Raw genomic sequence first — 27,624 nt, 5'->3', positions numbered from 1 at the left:
TTACACCAACAGTCAATGGAGTACATTTGGCAGACCAGGCTGTAAGAAAACATGAAGGCTGTTCTAAAAATTTCAAAGCTTCTCCAAACATGTTGGCAAAGATGACTGTCAAACAGATTTACAACATTCCAAAAGTAGAGGTCGAAGAGTCGGGAGACAATGCTGAGGATGTGTTTACCATCGAATAAGGAATAAGAATAAAATTCCTTTTAAACACTCACATTTTTTTATGATCACTGACATATTCCCTTTAATTTATAAAATCTCTTGTCCTGGTATGAAGAAACATATAAAAAAATAAAGCTTATGGAGAAAGAACAATCGATAATGTGCCTATAATATATAATGTGTAAACAAGAAGTTCCGCTTTTTTTTTTTTTTTTTTTTTAAATCCGCATTTTTAAAGTACCGCTACCGCATTTTCAACTTTCGTATCTGGCAACACTGAATCGCTGAGTTATAGAGTGCCTATGAACTTGCATCCCGTGCCACTAAATAAATTAAAAAAAGAGTTATAGAGTAACTTAATATTACGCTGAGTAAAAGCTAAGTATTCTTATCACGATATTTATATTTTTCACTTTGCAAATGTGAATGAGAATCGAGAGTCGAGACGACAAATCTCAAAACTGAAAACAAAAGATTAAAACTTTAGTGTTAACCACAGTGTTGCAAAACGATAATGTAGTTTACTAATTTCTTTAAAGAACTGCTTAGTTAATGTGTAGCCGTGTGATTTTGTAGTTAATTACTCACCAGTCAGCACTAAACATATATAAACTTTTCTGACACAGTCGTCAGTAATCTGGATGTAGCACACCTTGAGCACTCCTACAATATATCAACGTATTGTATAATGGATCATAAAATAAAAAACGCTTTGGAAGGCATAGCGGTAAGTAGCCATTTATTACTATAATCCACATATTTTTTGTAAACAGCTAGTGTTTGAAAGTGACATAATTTGAAATGATTCAAAATCTTTTATTTACTTTCCTAAAAACTGGCCCACTAAATATACCTGCCATATTCATTACATACTATAATATCTTTTTAAAAAGTGGTGTTTAATATTATTTTTTATTTTTTAGCCTATGGGAATATCAGCTTTAAATGAAACTGTGCTAAGTAATCAACCAGAATCAAGATATGAATGCCCTGTGTGTCTCAATTGGTTAAGAGATCCAGTTATAACCACTTGTGGACATAAATTCTGTAAAAAATGTATAACATCATGGTTACAGTAAGTGAACACACATACTATGATACAATATTTTTCATGATGTGATGTGAGAAATCTAAATAAAAAGGTACTAGAAGTGATATAGACACATTAAACACATCATCTCACAGTTGACTTATAGACTACCAGAGAGAAAGTATTGATTTAATAATAAAGAAATATTTGAAATATCTACTATTTATACAATACACACAATGAAAACCATAGTTAAACTGCATGTAAATATAGTGTATTTCAGATTTTCCGCAGAAACATTTACAGAAACTGCAACTGTATCTGTTTAACTTAACTACTGTTTTTTTTTTCTAATACAATAATATATGGTTATCAAATTTCACCATGACATACTTAATTATTTCCAAACCATGGGAGCATAAATTGTTTAATAACTGGATTGTGGCAAAGCACATAGGGGAAAGTTGTCCTGTGAGGAGTTAGCACTTATAGTACTAGTATTTTGTTTACACAAGAGATGAGTTTGTTATATATGTCAGTTGAAACAATTTTTTCAGGAACAGTGGTCATTGTCCCATAGACAATATAAATCTTAGTATGAAAGTAGACATATTTCCTGATAATTATACCAAAAGAGAGATACAGGAGCAAAGGATGTCCTGTCCATTTGCCGCTAAAGGTATTTTCTGATGATATTATATATGTATAAAGATATTGTGTGCTAATATGAACTATTATAAGTAGTATAAATCGTAATAAACTGACAATATACTTGTGTATAGACAAAGTATGTTACAGAGAACATCTCTAGTGGTGATTTAGCTAGCTAGAACGGTGGAAACTGATTTTCATCGACATGTTGTAAACAGTCAGCCACACTTGTCAATAGTTCCTTAGTATTTTGAACATTAAACCACCACACTGTCAGATCTGTTTTTCGATATGCTATTATATTCTAAGTCTGTGGTATAAACAAAGTTTTCTTATTAATTACATTGAAATTGGTTCAATAAATTGGTACTGCATACAGAAATCACTTCATTGTGTGTCATCTTCCATATTTATCAGAGAGTGTTCCAACAAGTGTATGTTTGACCTGATTTCTTCCAAAATTTATTGAAGTAGGTGTTATTTGCGGAAATCCATAATTCTCCAAATGTTTTGAGTTTTCCTTAGTGTTAATTCCGCCAATTAATAAATAAGACTGTCAGTTCAGACTCATGCCAGATTTTGGCGAGTCAATATGTCCTGAGGATGCCTCGTGTAGAGGCGAAACATGTGTTGAATTGTTTAAAGACAAATATTGGCGGAATTAACACTAAAGAAAACTCAAAACATTTGGCTGATTTCTTCCACCAAATATAACACACCCAAAACTTAAATAACATCATCACAATCTGATATGATGAAGTCTTTCCACACACAAGCAAACTATACAACAAACATCCAGTATTTCCAGGATGATATGGCTGGACATAGGTGACCTTAAAAAAAGAGTACACCTATCTGAAAAGGCTACAAACTCACATATAGGTGAAGCTGATTATTAACTATAAGGGGAGGGTCCACTGTGCACATGTTTATTAAAAAACAGGAATGGAAACTTAGTCCCTATATTAATATTCAGTATATTATTTACTTCGAAGTCTCTCTTTTTATTATTTTAATAGTACTTAACCCTTAGTCTAATTAGACTTATATTTATTAGCCTTTTTTTTTCTTCAATTTATACTCCTATATTAATTTATTGAATACTTCTGCAGGATGTTCTGTCAAAGTGACACCTCTCGACCTTGATTCTCATATATCAACTTGTGAGTACAATCAACCTGAGGCCTCACACCAACCAGACATCACAATACCTTGTTCTTTCAAGGCTGTTGGTTGTAAGGAAACTTTTGACAACCAAGAGGATCTGAACAATCATTTACATAATGATATATTAAGTCACATGAGTGTGAGTATTTTGTTTCGTTATAGACACATCTTGTAGCAGATTTTTTTTTTTTTTTACAAAAAAACAACCGACTTCAAATAGACTATTCCAAAACAATAGCACTAAAAAGTATAAAAATAAATGCGTATTATTAATATTAAATTTAAAAAAACAAAAAATTTTTTGATTTTGAATGAATTTGAAGTACATAGCAATTTTAAGACTTTTATGGTTTTCTTATGGATGCCATTGTCAGATCTGGACCAACGGGACCACATGGGAAGCACCAGCTTTCAAATTAAAAAAAGAATCATCGAAATCGGTTCACCCAGTCGAAAGTTTTGAAGTAACAAACCTAAAAAAAACTGAATCCCGACGAATTGAGAACCTCCAAGTAAATTCCACAGATTAGTTGTACAATGAAGAAAATTCCTTAGGAACAGCACTGTAGCAACACCAAACATCCAGATGACTGAATTTGGTCGAAGCAATCTTGACCTTTTCAATCTACAAAAAACTTTGGATAGGTGTGCGGCTTAAGATACACAATAAAGCGTCGTGATTGCAACACAAGGAAAATTTGATCTTGTCCAGTACTGAGTACTAAATTCAAATATTCCGAACAGCTCTATGTGCCAGATGGTCAGGTGGTTCAAGGTCATATTGGGGTGCATAGGTCCAGAGATGAGAACAATACTGTAAAAAAGTGGCTGGGTCTGTACCTCATAAAGTTCTAGACTGTAGACTTCAAGTATTGTTTCGGTCTTTGAAGAAATTAGGAGTCATACAATTTCTTTGAAGTCAATTTGACTTTCCAGTTGATGGAGTTTTCCATAGTGTGGCGACGTCAAATGTCGTTTATTTTTTGTACTTAATTTGCAAGTTGGGGGTTAGAGGGTTAAAATGAATAAGTATTATTCCATTTCCTAACGAAGAGGCAATAAATACTGTCATAGCACTAGGGTTATTTGATTTGATTTTAACATTAAATTACTTTAAATATTTTTCAGTTGCTGATGAACGCATATTCGGAGATCAAAATAGACAATGATATATCGAGTGCTAGCCTTGATGCCAAGGAGCAGGAGGCGATGAGTCTCTGGGAGGCTCCTGATAAGAATGACAACCAGACAACTACTCCCGCTCTGAACAACACAAGTGCACTCATAAGGTTACATATAAATATATCTATATAATAATAATAATATTGACACACTTTAATACAAATTATCTTGCCCCAAACTAAGCATTTCCTGCACTATGGGTGCAAGACAACTAGCGGTGGATTTACACTAGGGGCAGTTGGGGCGAGTGCCCAGGGCGGCAAAATTTTGAAAGTGAAATATTTTTTTTTAGTCTTATCAATGTTGCTCAATATAATTAATTAATGGTTTAATTGATAATTCAAGAAATTCAATTTATCCATTATTTGAAAATTATAATTTAGGCACGTTTAGTAAAAATAAAAACGATTTAATTAATTTACTCCCTTGGAGATTTAAAATAATAATCGATATTTTTATTTTCTGGAATTACAAAAAAATTAATTAGTATTTGTTTTGATAAAGTTTCTGCAACAAATAAGGTATTTTAGTTTTGAAAAATAAAATATATAAAGTATAAGTTTAAGTAAAATTATTGGGGCGGATTTTTTTTTCGGTGCCCAGGGGCGGCATTATGTTTAAATCCGGCCCTCAAGACAACAATTGTACATACTTAAACATACATAAATACATATAAACATCCATGATTCGGAAACAAACATAAGTCATATTATTATCTTATAAATTATGAATATGAGCTGAATTGTTGAAATTGTTTTGAATGACTTAAAAACCTAGTAGGTATCACATCAATTAACCAAAATTATCAGTCTTTATTTTTAAATATTAAAGTAAAACTTTACTTTGCTTTTACAACTATGTGTAATATGAATACTAATAGAGATTCAATTGTTGCTATGTACCTACAATGCTGTCTCGACGTCTTGTTGTAAATAAGATGCAATGACTAAAATAATATATAGAAATAGCCAGTACAAATAGTATGCATATATAAACTAAAAATGTACTAATATTATAAAAAAAATAGTAGCAAAATAGTGATGCGACATGATAACACTAAACGCAACTGATTTCGTGTACCTAGGTGACACGCCTCAATACGAGTACCGGTACGGAACCGAGTGGCCTAGTTGACACACTATCTTATTTATTGAAGTTGTACTTCTTTAGGCGCGTTATGAAATAATTATGATTTTTTTTTTTTTTTTGAGAGGAGGAAATACTGTCACGTATTTACGCCCCGGAACGGGGCGTAATATGTCGGACTCGAGTGTCCGCGTAAGCGGACGCCCCATACCGACTAAAACCTCCTCTGTGCTGTTAGCAGCCCTGCCTTTCACAGCGAAGTAGGACGTGGGCCGTGGAGGCCGCAAAGACTATGCAACAACAGTCGCGGGGCGTCTCCTAAGGAGACTCGAACCTCAGACCGGCTGTGTGCTTGTGGGAAGGAGAGAGAATGAAAATGAAAATGAAGATGAAAAGATGAGAAGAATACACTCGCCGGCGAGTGTGGTGATGTTTAGTGAAATGTATGTAAGTGTGTATGTATGTGTTTATGATTGTATGTATGTATGTTTGTATGTGTGTAAGTTGTGTAAATGTTAGTGTGCATGTATGTTTGTGTTTGTGTCTGTTTGTGGAGTGTGTTTGTGGTTGTGTAAGTGGTGTATGTCAGTCCGTCAGTCAGTCCGTGTGTTAGTGAGTGTAGTGAAACGATTACAGGACGAGGACTAACGTCTCGTCGGGTATCAAAACAATGTGTGGTGTATCTAGGGTGCGGGCCGCTGGCCATCGTCAGAGTGACGAGTGCCAGTGGTTTGCGGTGGTTGACCGCGCCTACGCCTGCGAAGGCGGTGTGTGCGTGTCTGTGTCGGTGTTTGTGTGGGTGTCGCGTTCGCGATGGTGATGTCGTCATCCGGGTCTACCGTTACGTGTCTGGGACGTCTTATTGGGTTGAGACTATGGTGAAGGGGGGTGTACCCGCATGCCTTCCTAACCAAGATGTTGGGATGGTTAGGCGCCTTGTCAAAGAAGCGTCGCGAGATCTCTTTAAAGTGTTGAGCTATCGTCGGAAGCTCTAGGTCGCGGTGAAGGTCAACGTTTCGGATGAACCACGGGGCTCCGGTTGCCATGCGCGTGAATTTATTTTGAACTTGCAAACGACGTAAGTAGCTCGGTCGGGTGTGCGCGAAAACGACGCTTGCGTATGACAGTATGGGCCGTACGATGGTTTTGTACAGCGTCACTTTGTGTTTGAGCGGAAGTTTGCTTCGCCCACACACAAGTGGATAAAGGCGACTGAGGACAAATCGGGCTCTATTGCATACCGTATCAATATGTTTCTTGAAGTTCATATTGCTGTTGAACGTGACTCCTAAGTATTTGTAATCCTTCACCCACGGTATGGGTGTTTCATACAATTTAATGACGTCGGTCGGTCGTTTTTTAGCGCGGATGCTATTCGCGTTACCGAAGAGTACCGCTGCACTCTTGGTGGGGTTCACTTCAATCCGCCATTTTCTGAACCAGTTGCCTAGTTCATCGACGGCGGCTTGAAGCACTTTAATGTTCCTGCTCAAGGTTGAGCGGTTCAATAGAGCGGAGCCAAAGTAGAGTGCCGTATCGTCAGCGTACTGAGCGAGCTGGACATTCGGAAACTTGGGAATGTCGCTCGTGAAGAGCTAGAAAAGAGTGGGAGAGAGGACTGAACCCTGTGGCACGCCAGACCTGATGGGTCTGGGTGAGGATAGGGTGCCCTCTACTCGATATCGGAAGGAGCGATCAGTAAGGTAGGCTCGTATGATGCGCACGAGCCTGTCTGGCACTCCCAGTTGATACAGCTTGAATACTAAGCCGTTGTGCCATACCTTGTCGAATGCCTTCGCGACATCGAAAAACACGGCTGCCGTGGTAGCGTGAAGTTGACGCCGTACGAGAATGTACTCGGTGAGTCGGTGAGCCTGCTGGGGACACGAGTGAGCGGTTCTGAATCCGTATGTACTGTATGTCGGGTATCAGGTTGAGCTCCGCGATGTAATGATTAAGACGCGCGAGAATTAATCTTTCGTAAAGTTTCCCGATCGAGTTAATTAAGCTAATAGGCCTATAGCTACTCGGATTAGGTTTATTGGGTTTTGGGATACCGATAACAATGGAATCTTTCCATTGTTCGGGGAACGCGCTATTAGACAATAGAATATTAAAAATGGTAACCAATAAAGTAATAAGAGTCGAGGGTAGGATTTTAAGAACCCTATTGTTTATAGTGTCGGGCCCCGGGGCCTTCTTGGAGTGAAGCTCCTTAATGATTAGCTTCACCTCTTCGTAAGAGGTGGGTTTTATTACATCGCCTGAAGGGCTCAGAGCGGAGCGACGTTCAACTTCACGATCAACTTCGTCAACGTGTGTCGGGTCGGCTGCTGCATTTGGAGAGCACTGACTCTCGAGACTATCGGCGAGGCATTCAGCCTTCTCATCGTCATCGAGCGCCGGCTGCAGTCCCGGTCTGTCCAAAGGAGGCATGACAGTGGGTGGCTCCTGTTTGAACGCGCGAGGCAGCTTCCAGAAAGCCACATGTGATGGCTTAAGGTTGCCGAGCAAGCGGTCCCAACGTTCGCCGCGGAGTTCCGCGATACGTTCCCGTACCACCCGCTGTAGGTAGCGGAGGTGGCGCCTATTCTCGACCGACGGATACCTGTCGTAAAGTCTAGTGGCTCTGTGCTTCTGTGTGAGTAAGTTCCTGACCTCTGGAGGCAGGTTTAGGCGATGCGGTTGCATCGTCGGAACCTGCCTGGAGCAGGCCTTGATCCTATTCTGTATATGTGACGTCACATGAGAGATAGCACTGTGAGCCGTGTCGACCGAGTCGATGACGTCCGGTATAAGGTCAAGGTCGTCGGACTTGATAGACTCGAGATCCTTTTCCAGCCGTTGCCAGTCGATCAGAAATAATTATGAGAGTGAAATTTTAAATGCGCGCGCATCACTGTAACACAAAAGTAACAGGTTGATATTGGTTCCTAAAATTTTCTGACGTTTGCGTCATTCGTTTTTTTTTGTTTCTTCGTCCTTAGGACAGGCAAAGGGTTCAAGCCCATACAGCCGTATTAATTATTTAATAATTAATTGTCAAAGATTGCAAGATTTGTTCAAAATTGTTTTTCTAAAAACATAGAATAAATCATTTTAATGATTTTTGCTTCGTTAGGCCAAAGAAGTATAACTTCTTGCGTGCATGCATAAGTACACACACACTTTTTAAATATAGTTATAAAACAAAAAAGGGTAAGGCCGATGTTGTCCTAACTGCCTCGATTTATGATTTAGTAATAACTGAAATTAGAAAGTCGGTTCGAAAGTAGAAGTTCAGCATATTGTGCTTTGTTCGTATACAAAAGACAACGGCAAACGAGAAACCATTCGCCTTACCACACACGCTCATCAACTTTTTTTATTTTCTAGTTGAATTAATGTTATTACAATTGGTTTTTTACTATTTAATTATAGGTTATTATATGTGAACCACAATAAACCGCAAAGAAAAAACAAGCAAAAACACAATAATTATAAGGAAAATAAGAAACCAATCCTCAATCCGACTGGTCATCGTGAGGATTTAGACCAAAACCCTCCATCCAAAGAAAAAGAATTATTAAAAATTTATACATACAACTTGAGATCATTGTCCTCGGTAGAAAGACTTTTAGAATTAACTAACGCACTACAATCTATTAATTGTGACATAATAATACTTGCTGAAGTAAGAAGACTAGGCTGCAGTATAGAAGAATATCAGGAATATATATTTTGTTACAGGGGAAAAACTAAAGGCAAGCATGGAGTAGGATTCTTGGTAAAGAAAGATTTAAACAAAATATATCAAATTTCACAGGAATATCAGAAAGAGTAGCACTGCTACAAATGTCTTTTTACGAAATAAAAATTTCAATCATACACGTATACGCACCTACAGAAAAAGCAAGTGATACAGAAATTGATAAATTCTACGATGACCTTCAAAAAGCGCATGATTTAGCCGACAGCAAGGTTATAGGAGACTTCAATGCAAAAATAGGTCAACCTAAAACAAGAGAAAGTATGGTCATGGGAAAATATGGTATTGGACAAAGAAACGAAAGAGGAGAAAGATTAATAGAATATGCTCTTGAACACTAACTGTCAATAACTAATACGTTTTTTAATAAAAAACAAAAAAATAAATGGACGTCGCCAGATCAAAAAGTCAAAAATGAAATCGATTTAGCCCTGACGAATTCACCAAAATCTGTCACAAACTTTGAGATCTTAAGAAAATTAAATTTTCCGTCGGATCATAGACTGTTACGACTTACTTTTATATTAAGTTGTATCAAGAAGAGTAGAAGGTCATACAGAACAAAGCTTCCCATCCCTAAAACAGAAGAAGAAACAAATAATTACTTAGAACACTGTAAAAGTTACATGGAAAAGAAACAAGGAGTATGGGAAAAAAAATTAATGCACAAACCTATTACAATTTTCTAGTAGAAGCTATATTACAGAGACCTACACCACAAAAAGTGTAGATAAAGAAAAACCGGAACAGAATATTTAGTGAAAAAACAGATTATCAAATAAAAAAAAGAACAGAATTGATAAATACAAAAATACGAATAAAGAACTTAAAGAAGAATTGAGGAAAATTTACAAAGAAACTAAAAAATCAATAAAAAAGATTACAGTACTCATAGGAAAAATATTATCACAAAAAATTTAGAAAAGCACAGAAGCGTGACTTTAAAGAACGTTCAAAGAATTTTGTATTCATAAAACATGGATCCCCAAAATTGAAAATAAAAGAACCATAGCAAATACTAGAAAAGATATAATGGATCAAACATCAAATTTTTATAAAGAATTATATCGTAAAACAGAGGAAGAGGAACTGAGGTCTGAAATAACAAAACATACAAATAATAAATGTACACAGACAAATGATAATATTATAATACAAGAAACAGAAGTATATGACAATATTAAAAACCTAAAAACAAATAAAAGCCCAGACCCGTTCAACATAAGTAATGAGATACTCAAAATTTATGCTCCCATTCTTGTTCCTCATCTGACAAAGCTATTTAATATGATAATTGAGACAGAAGTAGTACCGAAACAATGGAACGCATCAGATATCATATTATTATATATAAAAGGCGATCCTAACAATATAGAGAACTACAGGCCTATTAATTTACTGGCAAACATATATAAATTATTTTTCTCAATAATCTTAAAAAGGATAACACAACAAATTGATAACGAACAACCTGTAGAACAAGCTGGCTTTCGCTCAGGTTTCAGTACAATGGATCATATTCATACCTTAGAACAAGTTTTCGAAAAATATAAAGAGTACATTAGACATAGGAAAGTACTTAAATCCCTTAATGTACCTCAAAAATATCAGAACATAATAAAACACATCTACTCTAATAGTACCAGTAATGTTAAATTGGAAACAAGAGGATTGTCAATCAAAATCGAACGCGGAGTAAAACAAGGAGACCCTCTGTCCCCAAAAATCTTCATTTTGGTACTGGATTACATATTTCGACAAATTGACTGGGTAAATTCAAATATTTTTATTCAAAATAGGATGTGACATCACTTATTGAAAGTCAAAAAAACTACCACCCATTCCTAAATGAATGCCTCAGACCTGAGAAGAATGGGCGCAACAAACTTAGCGGGGATTTTTTTTTCATCGAATAAATATGTTTACAAAGTAATATTGTACAATTAAACTTATTATTTAATAGCCTGAGGGCGGTTACGATTTACTCCATTCCCAATCTGTGGTATCATTAAAAAAAGTCATTTATGTTATAGTAACATTTACCACACAAACGTTTTTTAAAAATTCTTTTGAATAACGTAATACTTTTGTTTTGAACATTTTCTGGGATCTTGTTGTAAAAGCATATACATCGCCCCACAAAAGGCTTAGTAACTCGACTTAGCCGAGTAGTAGGCATCATCAGTTTATATCTGTTTCTGGTGTCAACATTATGGTTATGACAATTTCTGGCAAATTCACTTATGTGCCTATGAACATACATTACATTATAAAGAAAATATTGAGAAGCAACAGTCAAGATGTTAATTTCTTTGAATTTTGCTCTCAATGATTCTCTAGGACCGGTTATAGGTTATAAATAGCGCGAATAGACCTCTTCTGCGGCACAAATATTGTATTAATATCGGCAGCGTTGCCTCATAGCAATATACCATAGGACATAATACTATGGAAATAACTAAAGTATACTAGTCGCGCCGTATCTATGTCAGTTAATTGTCTAATCTTTTTAACCGCGTATGCTGCAGAACTAAGTCTGTTCGCCAATCCTTCAATATGGGGGCCCCATTGTAATTTGGAATCTAGAGTTATGCCAAGAATAATAGCAGATTCCACCGGTTCTATCACCTCTCCGTTTAACAAAACATTTGCATTTACATTTTTGACATTTGGTACGGTAAATTTAATGTATTTAGTCTTCTTGCTATTTAACAATAGGTTATTAGCGATAAACCAGTACATGATGTCAGATAAAATATCGTTCACTTCGTCATACATAGCTTGGTTTCTTTTCACTTTGAAAATCAGCGAAGTGTCGTCCGCAAACAATACTACCTTATGTTTTTTTCTCTATAAGATTAGGAAGATCATTTATATAGATAAGGAAGAGGAACGGTCCAAGAATAGACCCTTGTGGTACACCCATACTGAGAGGAGTCCCAGGAGATCTCCTGCCATTCACGTCGACCCTCTGAATTCTATTGTTTAGATAAACAAAGGCATAATAGTTAATGGCTGTTTTTTGAGTCATCTAAGGTTCGCTGATGACATCGTAGTACTAGCAGAAACTCCAAACAGACCTAGAAAATATGATCAATTCACAAGACAAAGAAAGTTTAAAAGTGATTAAAAATTAATTTCAATAAAACCAAAGTGATGACCAACAGTTTTCAAATACTCATCACCACTAGTGGCAATGAAATTGAATACGTTGAAAAATATATATATCTAGGCAAACAAATATCATTTGATAAAAATTCCAACGAAGAAGAAGTCGAAAGAAGAAGGAATCTAACCTGGAAAAAACTTTGGTCTTCGAAAGAAATTCTAAAGGGAGATTTCAATCTAACGCTGAAGAAAACTGTAGTTGACACATGCTTATTACCTTCTCTTCTATATGGATGTCAAACATGGACTTTTACGAATAAAGTAAAACAAAAAATTAGAACGACACAGAGAGCAATAGAAAGAAGCATATTGAAAATAAGAAAAATTCAAAAGATAAGAAATGTTCTAATTAGACAAAGAACAAAAATAAAAGATGCACTGACCCACGCATTGAAATTAAAATGGCAATGGGCCGGTCATATATCACGACTCACAGACAACAGATGGACGATACAACAGACGATAATACAGAGACAACGAAATGGAAAGGGCCAGTGGGTATTAGAAAAGTTGGAAGACCGTGTAAGAGGTGGGCTGATGATGTGATTGAATACGCTGGAAAAGACTGGCTAATATTGGGCAAAGACCGTATGATGTGGAGAAAAAATGGAGAAGGCCTTCACCCAAAGAGGGGCCCATATTACTAATTAAACATTAATTATTAAGAAATAGAAAAAAAAATTACTAACATAAAACTATTCTCTTTTTAAGTTCTTATAATATTAGGCTTAAGTTAAGTTCAGTTTACTAACAATAATTATAAGTTTGTTTTAATTTTAAAATTTAGTTTCACTTAATTACGTAACTTAGTATGGGAATATTTTTTTATTTTATATATGTGAACTAATTTAATACTATTAACACAGTATGATTCAGCATTTTGCTATCCACCATACTGTCTTTCCGATTATCCGTTAACCAATGATATGTGGTCACCGCGGCCTGTGCTCTCACAAGAGCGTCGCTGACATTATAGTGCGTCGGATAAACGTACATATAAATTCGAAATCCAAATGCATATTGGTATGTGGCGGGTGAGGATCGTCCTGGTGACAGTCAACGGTTACCCCTATTGCGCCAATGAGTTATAGCCAGCACTGCTTACAAGCTAAAACTTCTGCTAATTATTATTGAAGTTATACTTATCTCTAGGCGCGTTATGAAAAAAATTATGAGAGTGAAATTTTAAGATGCGCGTGAATTACTGTAACACAAACGTAACAGGTTGAAGTTTCTAAAAGTAATTAAAATTTTCTGACGTTTGCGTCATTCGTTTTTTTTTTTCATTATTAGGAGAGGCAAAGGGTTCAAGCCCATACAGCCGTATTCATTATTTAATAATTAATTGTCAAAGCCATCTTTGCAAGATTTTAACAAAATTGTTCTTTCTAAAAACGTATAATAGCTCGAGGAATAAATCATTTTAATGATTTTTTCTTCGTTAGGCTAATTAAATTTCTTGCGTGCATACATAAGTACACACACACTTTTTTTTTTATTTGTAAAATGCCTTTTACAGAGCCCTCTATGAGAGAGTTGTGGTACTTGAACAAAGGAACAGAGAACAAGACATTGTGATAGCCAATATATCAAAGCAACTTTCAGCGTTTGCGGTCGCCAAGATGAAACAAAACAACGACATGTTGTTACGTTACTGTATGGGTAACTACATCTGGAAGATCGACAACTTCCAAGCGAGGCTGGATGCCATGTTGAAGGATCATTATAAAATGTTGTACAGCCCTGGTTTTTACACGTCACCCAATGGCTATAGGTAAATATACTACAAATTATTTGGGTTATAAAAATGCTGCGTGAACCCTCTAACAATATGAATGTATATACGTATTTCGTTATAAAGGAATATAACCACCTCGCGACAGTTATTTAGTGTTAATTGTGTAACCAAAACAAAATAGGTTATTTATTTATTTATTCATGTATAGGAAACAAAAACAGTATAATGATACTTAAATATTAACAAATCTTAAAACTTACACTATCACCAGTGAAGTTTCCAACAATTTATACGACACTTTTAGTTAAAAGGTAAGCAACGGTAAGATAAAAACCACAAAACAAAAGTAATACAAATTAACAACTAATTAGAAGGTATATAAGTTACACAATACTATACACGCCTATTCTACAATACTATAATGAATGAGTTACAAATGAATTAAGTATTCGGAAAAAAAATATAAGAATGGGGTTTAAAAAAAATCAGTAATTATTTAAATTATCACAAACCAATGATCTGAAAACATTTAACTTTTCATGAAATATGTCAATATGACTGTATGCTCTATTATAACAGCTACATGCCCGAATTGTAAACCCGTTCTTTCCATGTACTGTTCTCGCATAGGCAACATCTAATACATCTCTACATCGGGATGTAGGCCTTCTGCAGTGTAATCCTATTTTACTTAATAGATATAGAGAATCTATATTATGTAATAACTTATATAAAAATATTGTCTCTATGGGTTCGACATATTATATGACATGTTTCTGAAATTCACCACATATTATTTAGTGGTGTTTATGATAGGACCCTTCAAATAAAATATTTTATTTCAATTTATTGAAAGTATAATATTAATATTTTAAAAATATACGAACAATTTAACTTGTTTAAACGGTTGCCAAGCAAAATGGAGTCCCGTTACCGATATGATGTCACATGTGTACAAACAATCTATTTGAGTATTCTTTTGTTTAATTTTGATAGTTCGTAGCTTATTTATTTACGCCGTGCCTCAATATAATAGTATCAAAATCTGAAGTAACTTCATCTGAAACCATTAGATCCACTTTTTTTATTATTAAAAAATTATATTTTAACTTTTGATTATTATTTAATATACATGTACAGGTTCAAATAAGTTAGTTAGTCCACGTAGTTCCTATGTTTGGTTTAAACTAGTCTGTTGTTACTAAGATGTCCCAGATATGCTACTTTTCTCAGTTTTACTACTTCCGACGCTTTTCTAAGAAAAAATCTTTAATTGCCAGATTCTGCGTCCGCCTCAATATCTCCCCGCAGAACCCTCAATGTTTCGCGCTGCACGTCCACCTCATGAAGACCGAATACGACGACTGCCTGGACTGGCCGTTCAACGGTCGCATCGCCTTCTCCATGATCAACCAATACAACCCGGAGCTCACCCAGCGCGACACCATGATGTCTAACTCCAGTCTCATCGCCTTCAGGAAGCCCACCGCCGAGATCTGCCTGAGAGGCTTTGGTTACACAGAGTATGCCCTTGTGAGTGATGTGATCAGAAATGGATTTGTCAAAGATGATGTGCTCATTGTCAAGGTAAGTATTCGCTGTGTATGACATGCGGAGTGATTTTTTTTTCTCAAGATAACCGATTTCTACACCATCGAACATTGTTTTTGATTTCTAAATAAGAAGGTTCTAGAAGTCACAAAGCCACGTTAAAAATATTGCTTACATCACCAGCCAGTAAGTAGTTGTTATGTGGTGGTCATTTTTACTCTGAGATCTTAATTTATTCTATTAATGTCATTTGTACCGCAAGCGTACACAACACTGTAATGTATATATTAGGATCACAAATCTTGCAATAGGAAGCAGCCAATGACGAGTTAATGCTGTGACCACACAGTTTATTTTTTAATTTATTTTAATTAATTTCTATCACATTATGTTCTAGAAAACTTCAAATAATATCGAGACGATCTGTACCTCTGGTTTGGCCTTTCATTGGAAGGAATTTCCAAAAATCTTTGTATAATAAATTTTGTTCATTGCAATATCTTACACAAACCATTGCGTTGTTGTCGAAATAACGGTATTGGAGTCAAAAGCTAAGCTTAACTACTTGCACTTCTTTAACTGGTGAATTACGTTATCATAAATATGTTTGGCGATGTCTTCAATACGTCTCACAGATGTACAATCAGAGAGCTGTTTTTTTATTTCTGTTTTATTTTTTGTTGCTGAATTTTTTAACAGTACATCTGCAGCATTTACGATACATTATTTTACAATTTCTGCGTCGGTAACGGTTTAATATTTTTACCACGAATATTATGAACTTCATACGATGATTTAGTTAACTCTGCATCTTGCGATAATGCCACCGATATAACATTTTGCTAACAAAAACAGCCGATTTTTCATTTCTTATGGATGACCTCTTAAGGAAAAGTGCAATGGCATTCAACGGAATGCCTTGTGGTTAAATGACGAGCAACATTATATTTTTTTAACATATTACCTTCACGACATATCAAACAAGTAGCTGAACTGCTTGTATTAGTCACAACTTTTATTCTGCATCTCATTCTTCTTGAAACAATCGATTTTAGTCGGATATTTTTCGTTTTTTGTATGTGGATGACACTCCTGACATTGTCGTACACTATATTTTCAATTATAGAAACAGTTTCTCTTTAAAAAGTTCACTGGTTTGCTGAGATATTGTTTCTGTACTATAGTGTACCATACACCTATTTACTCACTAACGTTGGAAGATGTCTTTAAGCTTCTGGACTGGAACGGACTGGGCATCAATATCAAGGGCGAATACATCACACTTCGATTCGCAGACCATATTAGCATGATAATCATGGCAGAGACCATGGAGGACTTAAGTAATTATGCTCAATGGCCTCAATACAGCTCCGCAGGAGTAGGTCTCAAATTGAACATCGACAAGACGAATATCATGTCAAATGCCCATGTCGCATCTATTCCCATAACAATTGGGAACTGTACTCTCGAAATTGTTGACGAGTACGTCTACCTCGGACAAAAAATCCAGTTAGGCAGGTCCAATTTCGCGAGAGGTCACTCGTCGAATCCAACTCGGATCGTCAGCGTTCGGGAAGCTCCGTGAAATGTTCTCGTCGAAAATACCACAGTGTCTGAAGACGAAGGTTTTCAACCATTGCGTGTTGCCAGTGTACTTACAGTATGGAGACGTGGTCGTAGTGGGCCTGATGAGAAAGCTCAGAGGGCAATGCTCGCAGCGATGTCCCTACGAGATTAAATCAGAAATCAGGAGATCCGTACCAGCATCAAAGTCACTGACATAGACTAAATGATTGCGAAACTGAAGTGGCAGTAGGTAGGGCACATAGTTCCACGGACAGATGGCCGTTTAGGCAGTAAAGTCCTCGATTAGCGACCACGTACCGGAAGACGCAGTGTTGGTACGACCCCCACAAGATGGACCGATGATCTGGTCAAGATCGCCGAAATATGTTGGATTAGGGGCTGTAATGGCCGGAAGGGCGCCTGTCATTTTATAGTCATATTTTAATAGCTGAATATACTGGGCTTACGCTAAGACAGCCTAATGTAAAAGTCTAGTTCGCGTTTTATCACGATCAGCAAAGTTTTAATAAGTATAGTCTGAGCAAAGTCTAAGTCCGCTCTATAGATCTCAGCCTTACTATTTACATGGCCAAGCCTGCGATTCCCGATTTCACCAGATATGATAACTGATGCCGACATGTTTTCTTGAAGCTGTAACTTATACCTATACTCAATTTTGAAATATTGCGCAAGCATCCAGTGTACCATTTTTATTATAAATTTCACAGGTGTTTGTAGTAAATACAACTTTATTACCTTTGTTAATTTATTGACTCACTGCTAATAGAGTAGTTGTCAATTCAGGTACACAAAACACATCTATTTTTTCCTACATTCAATCGGAACTTTTATTTTTTCGGCTTTGTTGTAATAGTCTGATCTTTCTTATCATAAGATATATTCGTAAGCCATTGTGTATTTGGCGTCAGATGCTCACTAGCTCCATCCAGTCTTGGTTACTAAAATTTGCTCTTAGGCTAGGGTTACTATGGATACGAGTTCTGACGAAAATTTGTTCTGACGAGTACGTAACGCTCGAGTGGTTCTGACGATGTCGTGCATGTTCTGACGCGTTCTTCGTTGCCAGTGTAAACACTGGATGCCAGGCGTTTGTTTCTTCTGACGAATCCGTCAGAACTCGAGTTAGGTTGTGGACGAAGGCCGGAAGCTTTTTAAAAAGAAAACTCAAGCATGTTTACCGCTTCGGGGACTGATTAAGACTGTCTTTATTATTAATACATTGCTTATTTATATTGCGGTTACCACCTTATCTAAATTGCCTAATTATAGTTAATACAGAGGTTAGTATTCTATTACTAAGCTTCTATTGTTATTGAGTTCACAGGGACTGTGTGCTCGATATCTATAATACCTAATTAACAATGTAGGCTATTGTTTATGACATGGTTACTATGACATAACTCCTCCCCCCTTAAGATGGAGGCGCACCGAAGGTTGTGACTGAAATTGGATGACTTCAGCTTCAGGATGCTGTAGTGCTTCAGCTTCAGGATGTTTAGGGGAGAGTTGCGCCGATTTAGGTTTCCACCAGAATTTGTATAATGCCGCTGTTAAAGTTAGTATTATGTAGAGGAGAATTGAAGACCAGCTGGGTGTGTTGGAGATCACGACGTACGTACGACGTAGAACCAGACGAAGACGTCTGGTATTTTGATGTCTTCTGTTTGGCGTATTGCGTGTTTCACATTGTCCAGGTTAATTTTGAATGGTGATATTTTTTGTGGCTGATGTGCGCGAGATAATGGAATTGTCTCTATGATGTTTACGTATCGTTCGTGAGTCATGAGTGTTTTGTCCAGTATTTGTATTTTGCAATTATTATCTGTAGTGATTAGAAAAACTCCTTTGTTACGTTTATATTGTACCTCTGTGTTGCAGGTTGTTTTAATGACCTCTTCTTGTTTCATTACGACTCTCCAACTATTGTCTTTAATTTGTTGGATTATGTTGTTTTCGTAGTTAACTGTTGCGTAAGTGCAGTTGTGAGGTTCCTGATGTTGAATGAGCTGAGCTATGCATTCGTTTGAGTGCAGCAGTGTTTGCCATTCCAGATGTCTGCAGATGACGTTATCTTCGGCTATCTCAATGCATGGCTCGTGGGGGTAGGCGAACTCATTATTTCCCAAGACAAGGAAAGGATTTTTAGGTATTAGGATAGTATTATTATCATTGGTGATGGAATATAGGTGTAGAAGGTTATAGGGTTGTTTCGCAAAAAGTGGTATATCGAGTATAAAGGTGAGTGTTTCGTTGGTGCTATAAACTTTCACTTCCATTGCTTTTTCCCACAAGTGAATACTCTGTAAGTTTGGGGGAAAAGCCAGATAACCATTAATTTCGTTTTGTATGTGACTGAGTTCGTCTATTAAGTATGCTGGGTCGATTATACTAGGGTGCATTTTTTTTAAGATGTGAAAATGTTAGTGCGTTTTCTAAAGTTTCTATTCTATCGTGTAGCTGTTGAAGCGATGTTTCTATATCATTAAAGATGCTCATCGTTAAATAATCTGTTTCAAATTCAGTGTTTTCTTTTGAATATCTGTTTATAGCTATGTAAATTTGGTCTTGGTTCTTTTTAATACTTATTAGATTTTTTTCATATTCTTTCATGACTTCTTGCATACCGCTTATTGTCTTTTTCTGATTAGTTTTACTATTGAGTTGTTGCTTGAATTGCTTTAATTTCGTTGTCGAATTTAATAGCGTCATTTTGATCCAGATTTCCTGTGATAACTTTTACAATTGATCCTAAACTGTCTATGAGTCCTCTTTTATTTCTATAATTAGACCTAAATCCTATGTTTTCTAATCCTAAATACAGTAATCTACTTTCTATGGTGTCAATAAGGTATTGAATTTGTTTACTTATTGCCACCGTGCTTATAGAACTATTTTGCTTTAACCTCATTGTAGAGAAGTTACTACAAATCTCTAAATATACGTCTCTTAGTTTAGAAGTGTTATGTACTACGGCTAGATGATAGGTATCTATTTGATATTGTGCTTTTGCTTCTGTCAGCATAAGTATTCCATTATGATTATCTATTGGCTGTATGACCGCTGCTGTTGCGGCGAATCGCAGCACTGCGACAAGGGTGAATGCGTACCTGAAATATTTTCAGGTCGCCTTAATAAATGAAAATGTACTCTAATGGTTTTTGCGTTTACATGCTTTGGTTTTTGCGTTTACATGCTTCCCTACTACGAGGGCGGCACTGAAAATTTCGGGAATCAAGGAAGTGAGACAACATTACTATTTAAAAATGTATTTATTGCTTTTCGAAGTATTCTCCGCGAAATTTGACACATTTTTCCATACGATGGAACCAATCATTGAAGCAACCATTCCATTCGGAAGTTGGCGTCTCCAAAAATGGTCGTTTTGTAGGCGTCCACAGCTTCTTCAGGTGATGAAAATCTCTGACCACGCAATTTTGTTCTTAATTTTAGGGAAAGTATAGAAATCATTAGGGCATAGGTCGGGGCTGTATGGTGGATGTTCTAATAATTGTATGTTTTCTGGCTCTAAAAACTCTTTTGTTCTGTGCGCTGTGTCGGAACTCGCGTTGTCGTGATGGAGGATGATGCAGTTCTCTTTACGGAGTTCAGAAACGAACTGTGGCAAACAAATGCTAGCATACCAGTCCGCATTAACCGTTCTTTGTCCCTCAAGATGAATAGTCGCAGCATGGCCGGTTTTGGAGACAATCGTGGCCACCATTTTTTTTGCAACATTCCCTGAACAAACAATTTTTGTTGGCCTTAACTCATTTTCGAACACCCAAACTCGTGACTGGTTTTTTGTTTCGGGTTCGTACGCATATATCCAGGATTCGTCACCTGGTACGATGTTGTATACAGCATTTGAGGATCCTGCGTGGAACCTTTCGAGAGTTCTGACGCACCAAGTAACGCGAGCCGCTTTTTGCTCTTCACAGAGCAAATGCGGTATCCATCGAGAAAACAACTTTTTTACACCTAATTGTTCATGCAAGATTATTTATATTTGACTCATGCCAATGCCTAAAGTTGCCTGAATTTCTTAGTATGTCACATGTCGATCTTCCGCAAACCAGCGATAAATTGTGGTTTTGGATGGGGCTTCATCACCAAATGCAGAAATCATCCGGTCAACAAACTGTTTTTGTGTTAAACCACTTCGAAAGTCATAATAAATCATCGCTCTAGAATTTTCTCGAGTCAATTCCATTTTCTCAACGACTAAACAAGTTTGAAAAGACCTTGTGACAAGACCGAGAATTTTTTTTTAAATAAATAAATGGTATTCGATTTGTAAAACCAAGGAGTTTTCAATTAAAAAGATTTTAATATGACAGGAACAATGGAAATATTCCATTCCCAATACTCCTAGTGCAGCCCTCGTATTTCTGCTATTTGTTCCGGGTGTATACGAACAATTGTATATGGGCCTAAATACCTTGGGTCGAGTTTGTTACTTCTTGCTGTTTTTGCTACTTGCTTGTATACTTTATCGCCTACTTTAAACTGTGTTGTTTCGGTATTTTTATTTGCTTTTTCGATGACTTGTTGTTTTTCGCTTGAAAGTTTTTTATTTATTAGTTTTTGTGTACTTTCCATTATTTTTTTATGTTTTAGGACGTATTCTTGATAAAATTCTTTAGGGCAGTGTAGTTCTAATTTCTACTGTCTGTATGTCCGTATAATAGTTCGAAAGGTGTAAATCCGGTTGCTGAATGTATCGTATTGTTATATGCTATAATAGTGTACTTCATAGTATTAATAGGTTCGTCTTTGTCCGTTATTCTCTGTATTCTTATCATTTCCGCTAATGTAGAATGGAGTCTTTCTAATGGAGTTTGAATTTGGATTGTAGGAAATATATGTGTATGTTGTGCATAGTACAGACATTATTACTTCGTTATCGAATTTTGAATCGGAGTCGGTAGTGATTTTCTTAGGTACTCCTATTATTGAAAATAAGTTTAAGAGGGCTTCGGCTATGTGTATGCTAGTGGAAGCGATGAGAGGTATTGCTTGGGCGTATTTTGTGAAATTGTCAATTATAGTCAAAAATGTTGTACCTCCACTGCTATAAAGGTCCATAAATATGTGTTCCAATGGTTTATGTGGAGTGTCCGTAAGGGAAAGTGGTAATTTGAGGGGGTTACGTTCATATTTACTTTTCAGACATTTTTCACAGTTATTTATGAATTTTTGTATTGAAACTAACATTTTTGGCCAGTGGTAGTTTCTATGGATATGTTTATATGTTTCTTGAATGCCTCTATGTATAGTTTTTTCATGGTATTTTCGTATTAAATCTGTTTGTTCTGAGACACTATCTATTAGTGTGACTGTATTCATACATCTAATTCATTTCGGGCCGCGATTGCTAAAGATGTTTTTGTATACTTCACAGAAAATTGGGAAGAATTCCTCGTGGTGAAAATAACAATGGAAGACTCTGTCTGGAATAGTATTTTCTTTCAAAATTCTATTATCTGTTCCCTGGTGTTGTTAATAGGAATCCAAACGTCTTTTATTATTATTTTTCCTTTGGATCTATCGTCTATTTTGTAAAGATTTCCAGGTATTTTTCTTATGTGAAATTGTTTTAATTGTCTGTCAATCGCGTCATCGATTTCGGGTATTTTATCTTTAATGGTATCTATTACTTGTTGAGTTTGTGAAATGGGTTCTGTAGCAGTTTCAATTTCTTGTTCTTGTTGTACTGTATTGGGTGTGATTGGCATATGTAATAAGGTACGTATATCAATATTTGCTAAATCCGGGTCTATATAAGAAGTACTTGGTTCAGGGTTATCTGTATTGTTTTGGGTGACGTTATTATTATGATGGATTATTTGAATCCTTGATAAGGCGTCCGCGTTTGTATTAGCCTTACCTTTTTTGTACTACACATCGAAATTGTATTCTGCTAATCTTAAACGCCAACGTGTAAGTTTAGAATTCGGATCTTTGATGGACATAATAATAACATAATAATAAAAAAAAATGTAACACTACTGTACTGTTTTAGCTTTAAGATCTTTGTGAGGAGAAAATAAATAGATATATTATTATTATTATAATCCATGTGAGTGGACGGTGATCTGTATATATAGTAAAACGTTTACCATATAGGTATGGGCGAAAGTATTTTATAGCCCATACTATACTTAGCAGTTCTTTTTCTATTGTGGAGTATTGTTCTGTGTCTGATAGCGTACGTGAAGCGTACGCTTCTGGTTTATCTTGACCAATTTGACCCTGAGATAAGACGGCGCCTATGGCTACATCTAATGCATCAGTAGTTAGGATGAACGGTTTTTCAAAGTCAGGATATTGGTGCGTTTATAAGTACTTCCTTACTTTTTTCGAATGCCTGAATAAATTCTTTAGTTAATTCTATTTTACTACCCTTTTTCAGACATTTTGTTAAAGGTTTTGTAAGCTTTGCAAAGTCTTGAATTATTTTTCTGTAATATCCGATTAACCCTAGAAACGATTTGATTTCTTTTTGTGTTTTTGGTTACCAGGTCATTGTCGACGCCCCTCTCGGAACGTCCGACCATTGCCTGGTCAGGAGTGTAGTGCCTATACGACGCCCACGTCGCAGACCACCAGCGACCCGCCGCGTTTGGCACTACAAGTCAGCAGCTTGGGATAGGATGCGTTCCTTTTTGGCATCCTACCCTTGGAGCAGGGTTTGTTTCCCTTCGGATGATCCTAGTGCCTGCGCCGTTGCAGTAGCCGATGTGATACTATAGGGCATGGATATTTTTATACCAAGCTCTGTAGTACCGATCGGTGGCAGATCACAGCCCTGGTTCGATGCGTCAGTTAAAGCAGCATCTGACTGCAAAAAACAGGCGTATCGAACTTGGGTTGCGGCGCTGGGCACAAAGGATCCGAACTGCATAGTTCTAAAGAGGAAATACAACCGTGCTTCCAGATTTTTTAAGGCGGCAAATCGCCCGTGCAAAGTCAAAACACGTCGTCAAAATCGGCGAGCAGCTTTCCAGTTACCCGACCGGAACACGCAAGTTCTGGTCGTTGTCGAAAGCTGCTCTTGGTAACTTCAGCCAGCCGTCCATGCCGCCATTGCACATGAGGAATGACACCCTGGCCCATACGGCAAAAGAGAAAGCCGATCTCCTGTGCGCTCTTTTCGCCTCCAACTCGACTCTTGACGACAACGGAAAAACACCGCCGACCAACCCGCGGTGTCAGAGCTCTATGCCTGAAGTACAGTTCAGACAGAAAACTGTTAGGCGAGCTCTGTTTTCGTTGGACGTCAGGAAGTCGAGCGGGCCGGATGGCATTTCTCCAATCGTGCTTAGAACGTGTGCCCCTGAGTTGACGCCGGTGCTAAGGCGTTTATTCCGGCACTCTTATTCCAAAGGCGTAGTCCCTGACTCATGAAAGTCAGCCCTTGTCCATCCGATCCAAAAAAAAGGAGACAGTTCGGATCCGGCAAACTACAGGCCTATTGCTATTACCTCCCTGCTCTCCAAAATCATGGAGAGCATAATTAGCCGTCAGCTCTTGGTATACCTAGAGGGTCACCAGTTGATCAACGACCGACAATACGGGTTTCGCCATGGTCGGTCGGCAGGTGATCTTCTGGTATACCTAACACATAGATGGGCTGCGGCTATTGAAAGCAAGGGGGAAGGCCTGGCAACTGCCAGCTAACTAGCTATCCAGGCTAACTAGCCTGGATATAGCGAAGGCCTTTGATCGTGTATGGCATAAGGCGCTCCTCTCTAAACTTCCATCATTTGGGCTTCCCGAGAGCTTGTGCAAGTGGACCTCCAGCTTCTTCACTGGGCGCAGCATACAGGTCGTTGTCGACGGACATTGCTCGAACCCGAAGCCCGTGAATGCTGGAGTGCCCCAAGGCTGTGTGCTATCTCCTACGCTGTTTCTTCTGCATATCAATGATATGTTGGACACCTCCAACATTCATTGCTATGCAGATGACAGCACTGGTGATGCCGTTTACACGGGCCATGCACGTCTCTCTCGGGAAATCGTCGACCAGTGCCGGGAGAAACTTGTGTCTTCTATCGAGTCCTCTCTTGAGAAAGTCGCGGTATGGGGTAAATTGAACCTTGTCCAATTTAACCCCCAGAAGACTCAAGTTTGCGCGTTTACCACTAAAAAAACCCCATTTGTCGCATCACCGCTCTTCGACAACACTTCCCTAAAAGCCTCGCCTAGTATCGTAATAGTGGGTCTCGAAATCTCGAGCGATTGCCAATTCCGTGGCCATCTGGAGGGCAAAGCCAAATTGGCTTCAAAGAAACTGGGCGTCATTAATAGAGCACGGCAATACTTCAAGCCGGCCCACATTCTGGCGCTGTACAAAGCGCAGGTCCGGCCACACATGGAGTATTGCTGTCATCTCTGGTCTGGCGCACCCCAGTATCAGCTCGATCCATTTGACCGCGTGCAACGCGAATTGTCGGGGACCCAGTACTCTGTGAACGGCTGGATCACTTGGCGTTGCGTAGAGACGTCGCTTCATTGTGTGTCTTCTACCGCATTTATCACGGGGAGTGTTCCGAAGAGCTGTTTTACCTATTCCTGCCGCCGAATTCCACCTTCGCACGACACGCCACAAGTTAGAATATCATCCTCACCATCTGGATGTGTGGCGGTCCTCCACAGTGCGGTTTACAAGGAGCTTTCTTCCACGTACTACAAAGCTGTGGAATGAACTTCCTTGTGCGGTGTTTCCGGGACGATACGACATGGGTACCTTCATAAAAAGCGCGTACACCTTCCTTAAAGGCCGGCAACACTCCTGTGATTCCTCTGGTGTTGCAAGAGAGTATGGGCGGCGGTGATCACTTAACAACAGGTGACCCGCTCGTTTGTCCTCCTATTCCATAATAAAAAAAAAAAAAAAATGTATTTATCTAGAAATTTGTTCCAGTGATTGCAAAAACTGAGGATTTGTTGCAATATTTTGAAGCTGTTTCATTTTTTTGTTTGTTTTTTTCTTGTTGCGATATTTACTAAGTTTTATTCCTACAAGTCGAAGCTTGTTGTGGTACAGAGCATGTTCTGTTTGACTAAAAGCAAAACGTTTCACATACAAGAAGTAAGTTAAATATGTTACTTGTGGTTATGTCTCATTCTTTGAACTTGCAAAAACTGAAAGAAGTAAAGCAAAATTATTTATCAATCAAAAAGGACTAAATTATCTTGAATATATCTATATTATATCAGCAGCTTTTTTAATATCTTTTCAACTTATAGGATTTAGGTTTATATGAAAGTTTTTCTTATGTAGTGCATACTTCACCTTCACACCGTTCACCGTAAGATTTTTCCTGCCTCGGGAATTTGCAGCATTGCCTACGGTGTTGCCAAAGTATACTTACTTATATGTAGCATTTACCCCGCTTGGTGATTGGTGACTGCTGCCAAATACCTACTCAGAGTATTACAATTAAAAACTTACCCTGAACAGATTTTACTTCTTTTTAATATCGTTATCCAGGAGCTAGGTACGCCGTGTTACCGCTAATCTTTTGCACTTAGCAACTGGCATAGCTATAGATTTGACGTACTAAAACTAGATGGCGTTGTTTAGAAAAGGGGATACCGTGGCGCAAGAAATTGACCACGGAGACGAAATTGGCTTCGCCTCGTAAGATATTAATTAATTTATATTACATATTTCTATTACCTTCTTATTTAGATTTCTGTGGTCAGGATTTTTTTGAATTAAGACTACATTTAGCCTTAATTCAAATCTCAGGCATTTATGAGTATTAGTACTAATTACGTTCGTGGGATAAGGCTCATTTACAACTGAGACAGATTCCTGACTATCATGGACCTTATCTTAATAAGAATATGAATCTTAAATATAATTTATAACTCGTTTAAAAGTTGTAGATTGTTCCGCAGAATTGTCTCGTTTAAAAAGAGTATTAAAATTAAGTATTATTAGATGATCTTTTTTGTGAAATTTGTTATACTTTATAAATGTGCGAAACCCGTAAATCACTGAATGTTTGTCGTATGACGCTGTGTATGAAGACTCGAATAAAAAATTGTGACGTTTTAAATACCCTGTAAATATCATCCAAAAGCCTATTCCGAGATACGCAAAACAAATATACAAAATTTTGTAAGTTTATATAAAATATATTGTAATCCTTTTGTAAATACATTTATGTACGATGTTACATAATATAATAGGAATATATATTAATTACCAAGACGGACAATTATTAAACAATTGTTAAGTAAATACTAAATTCCATGCAGCTGTACATATTTATATGTACTTTATAAATGAATTTATACTCATTACTTATATCTTTTCTGTGATGTTTGTGCCGTCCAATATAATGTAATTGTTTTTATTGTTGTAAGAATTAATATTGTGTAAATTACTATTACTTGTTATTGTAATCTCCATAAGAATCTTTGTTATAAAATAATTGCATTCCAAGTATTTATATATATTTTTGTTATTCATATATTTAGTCTTAGATATAAGATGTTTTACATATCAACTTCTTTTTTTAAATATTAAATGAA

The 27,624-nt window shown here is 37.0% G+C and overlaps 1 protein-coding gene across 2 annotated transcripts; it reads left to right on the top strand.

Moving 5' to 3' along the window:
* The first annotated feature begins 561 nt into the window (after positions 1 to 561).
* Positions 562 to 23,400, top strand: LOC126976964 (TNF receptor-associated factor 6-A-like). 2 transcript variants are annotated; one of them, XM_050825593.1, is made up of 7 exons: positions 570 to 895; positions 1,092 to 1,243; positions 1,756 to 1,877; positions 2,962 to 3,155; positions 4,145 to 4,305; positions 13,720 to 13,974; positions 15,219 to 23,400. In XM_050825593.1, exons 1-7 carry the CDS (start codon positions 857 to 859, stop codon positions 15,544 to 15,546), a joined length of 1,251 nt encoding a protein of 416 aa, XP_050681550.1. In that variant the 5' UTR covers positions 570 to 856; the 3' UTR covers positions 15,547 to 23,400. The 2 variants fall into 2 exon arrangements, with proteins under 2 accessions (XP_050681551.1, XP_050681550.1); XM_050825594.1 differs by lacking the exons at positions 13,720 to 13,974; positions 15,219 to 23,400 and adding an exon at positions 8,705 to 13,038 and having other exon boundaries at positions 562 to 895.
* The last annotated feature ends 4,224 nt before the right edge of the window (positions 23,401 to 27,624 follow it).

The sequence above is a fragment of the Leptidea sinapis genome, chromosome 43, assembly GCF_905404315.1.
Source record: "Leptidea sinapis chromosome 43, ilLepSina1.1, whole genome shotgun sequence".
Classification (NCBI taxonomy): Eukaryota; Metazoa; Arthropoda; class Insecta; order Lepidoptera; family Pieridae; genus Leptidea; species Leptidea sinapis.
The sequence above is the reverse complement of the archived record's forward strand: the minus strand, read 5'-3'. Positions and strand labels throughout refer to the sequence as shown.

Bases quoted from the DNA above. Each gene is read 5' to 3' on its own strand.
- LOC126976964 (XM_050825593.1), top strand. From the start codon at position 857: ATGGATCATAAAATAAAAAACGCTTTGGAAGGCATAGCG. The intron at 896-1,091 runs GTAAGTAGCCAT...TTTATTTTTTAG, and splicing joins ACGCTTTGGAAGGCATAGCG to CCTATGGGAATATCAGCTTT. The intron at 3,156-4,144 runs GTGAGTATTTTG...AATATTTTTCAG, and splicing joins ATATATTAAGTCACATGAGT to TTGCTGATGAACGCATATTC.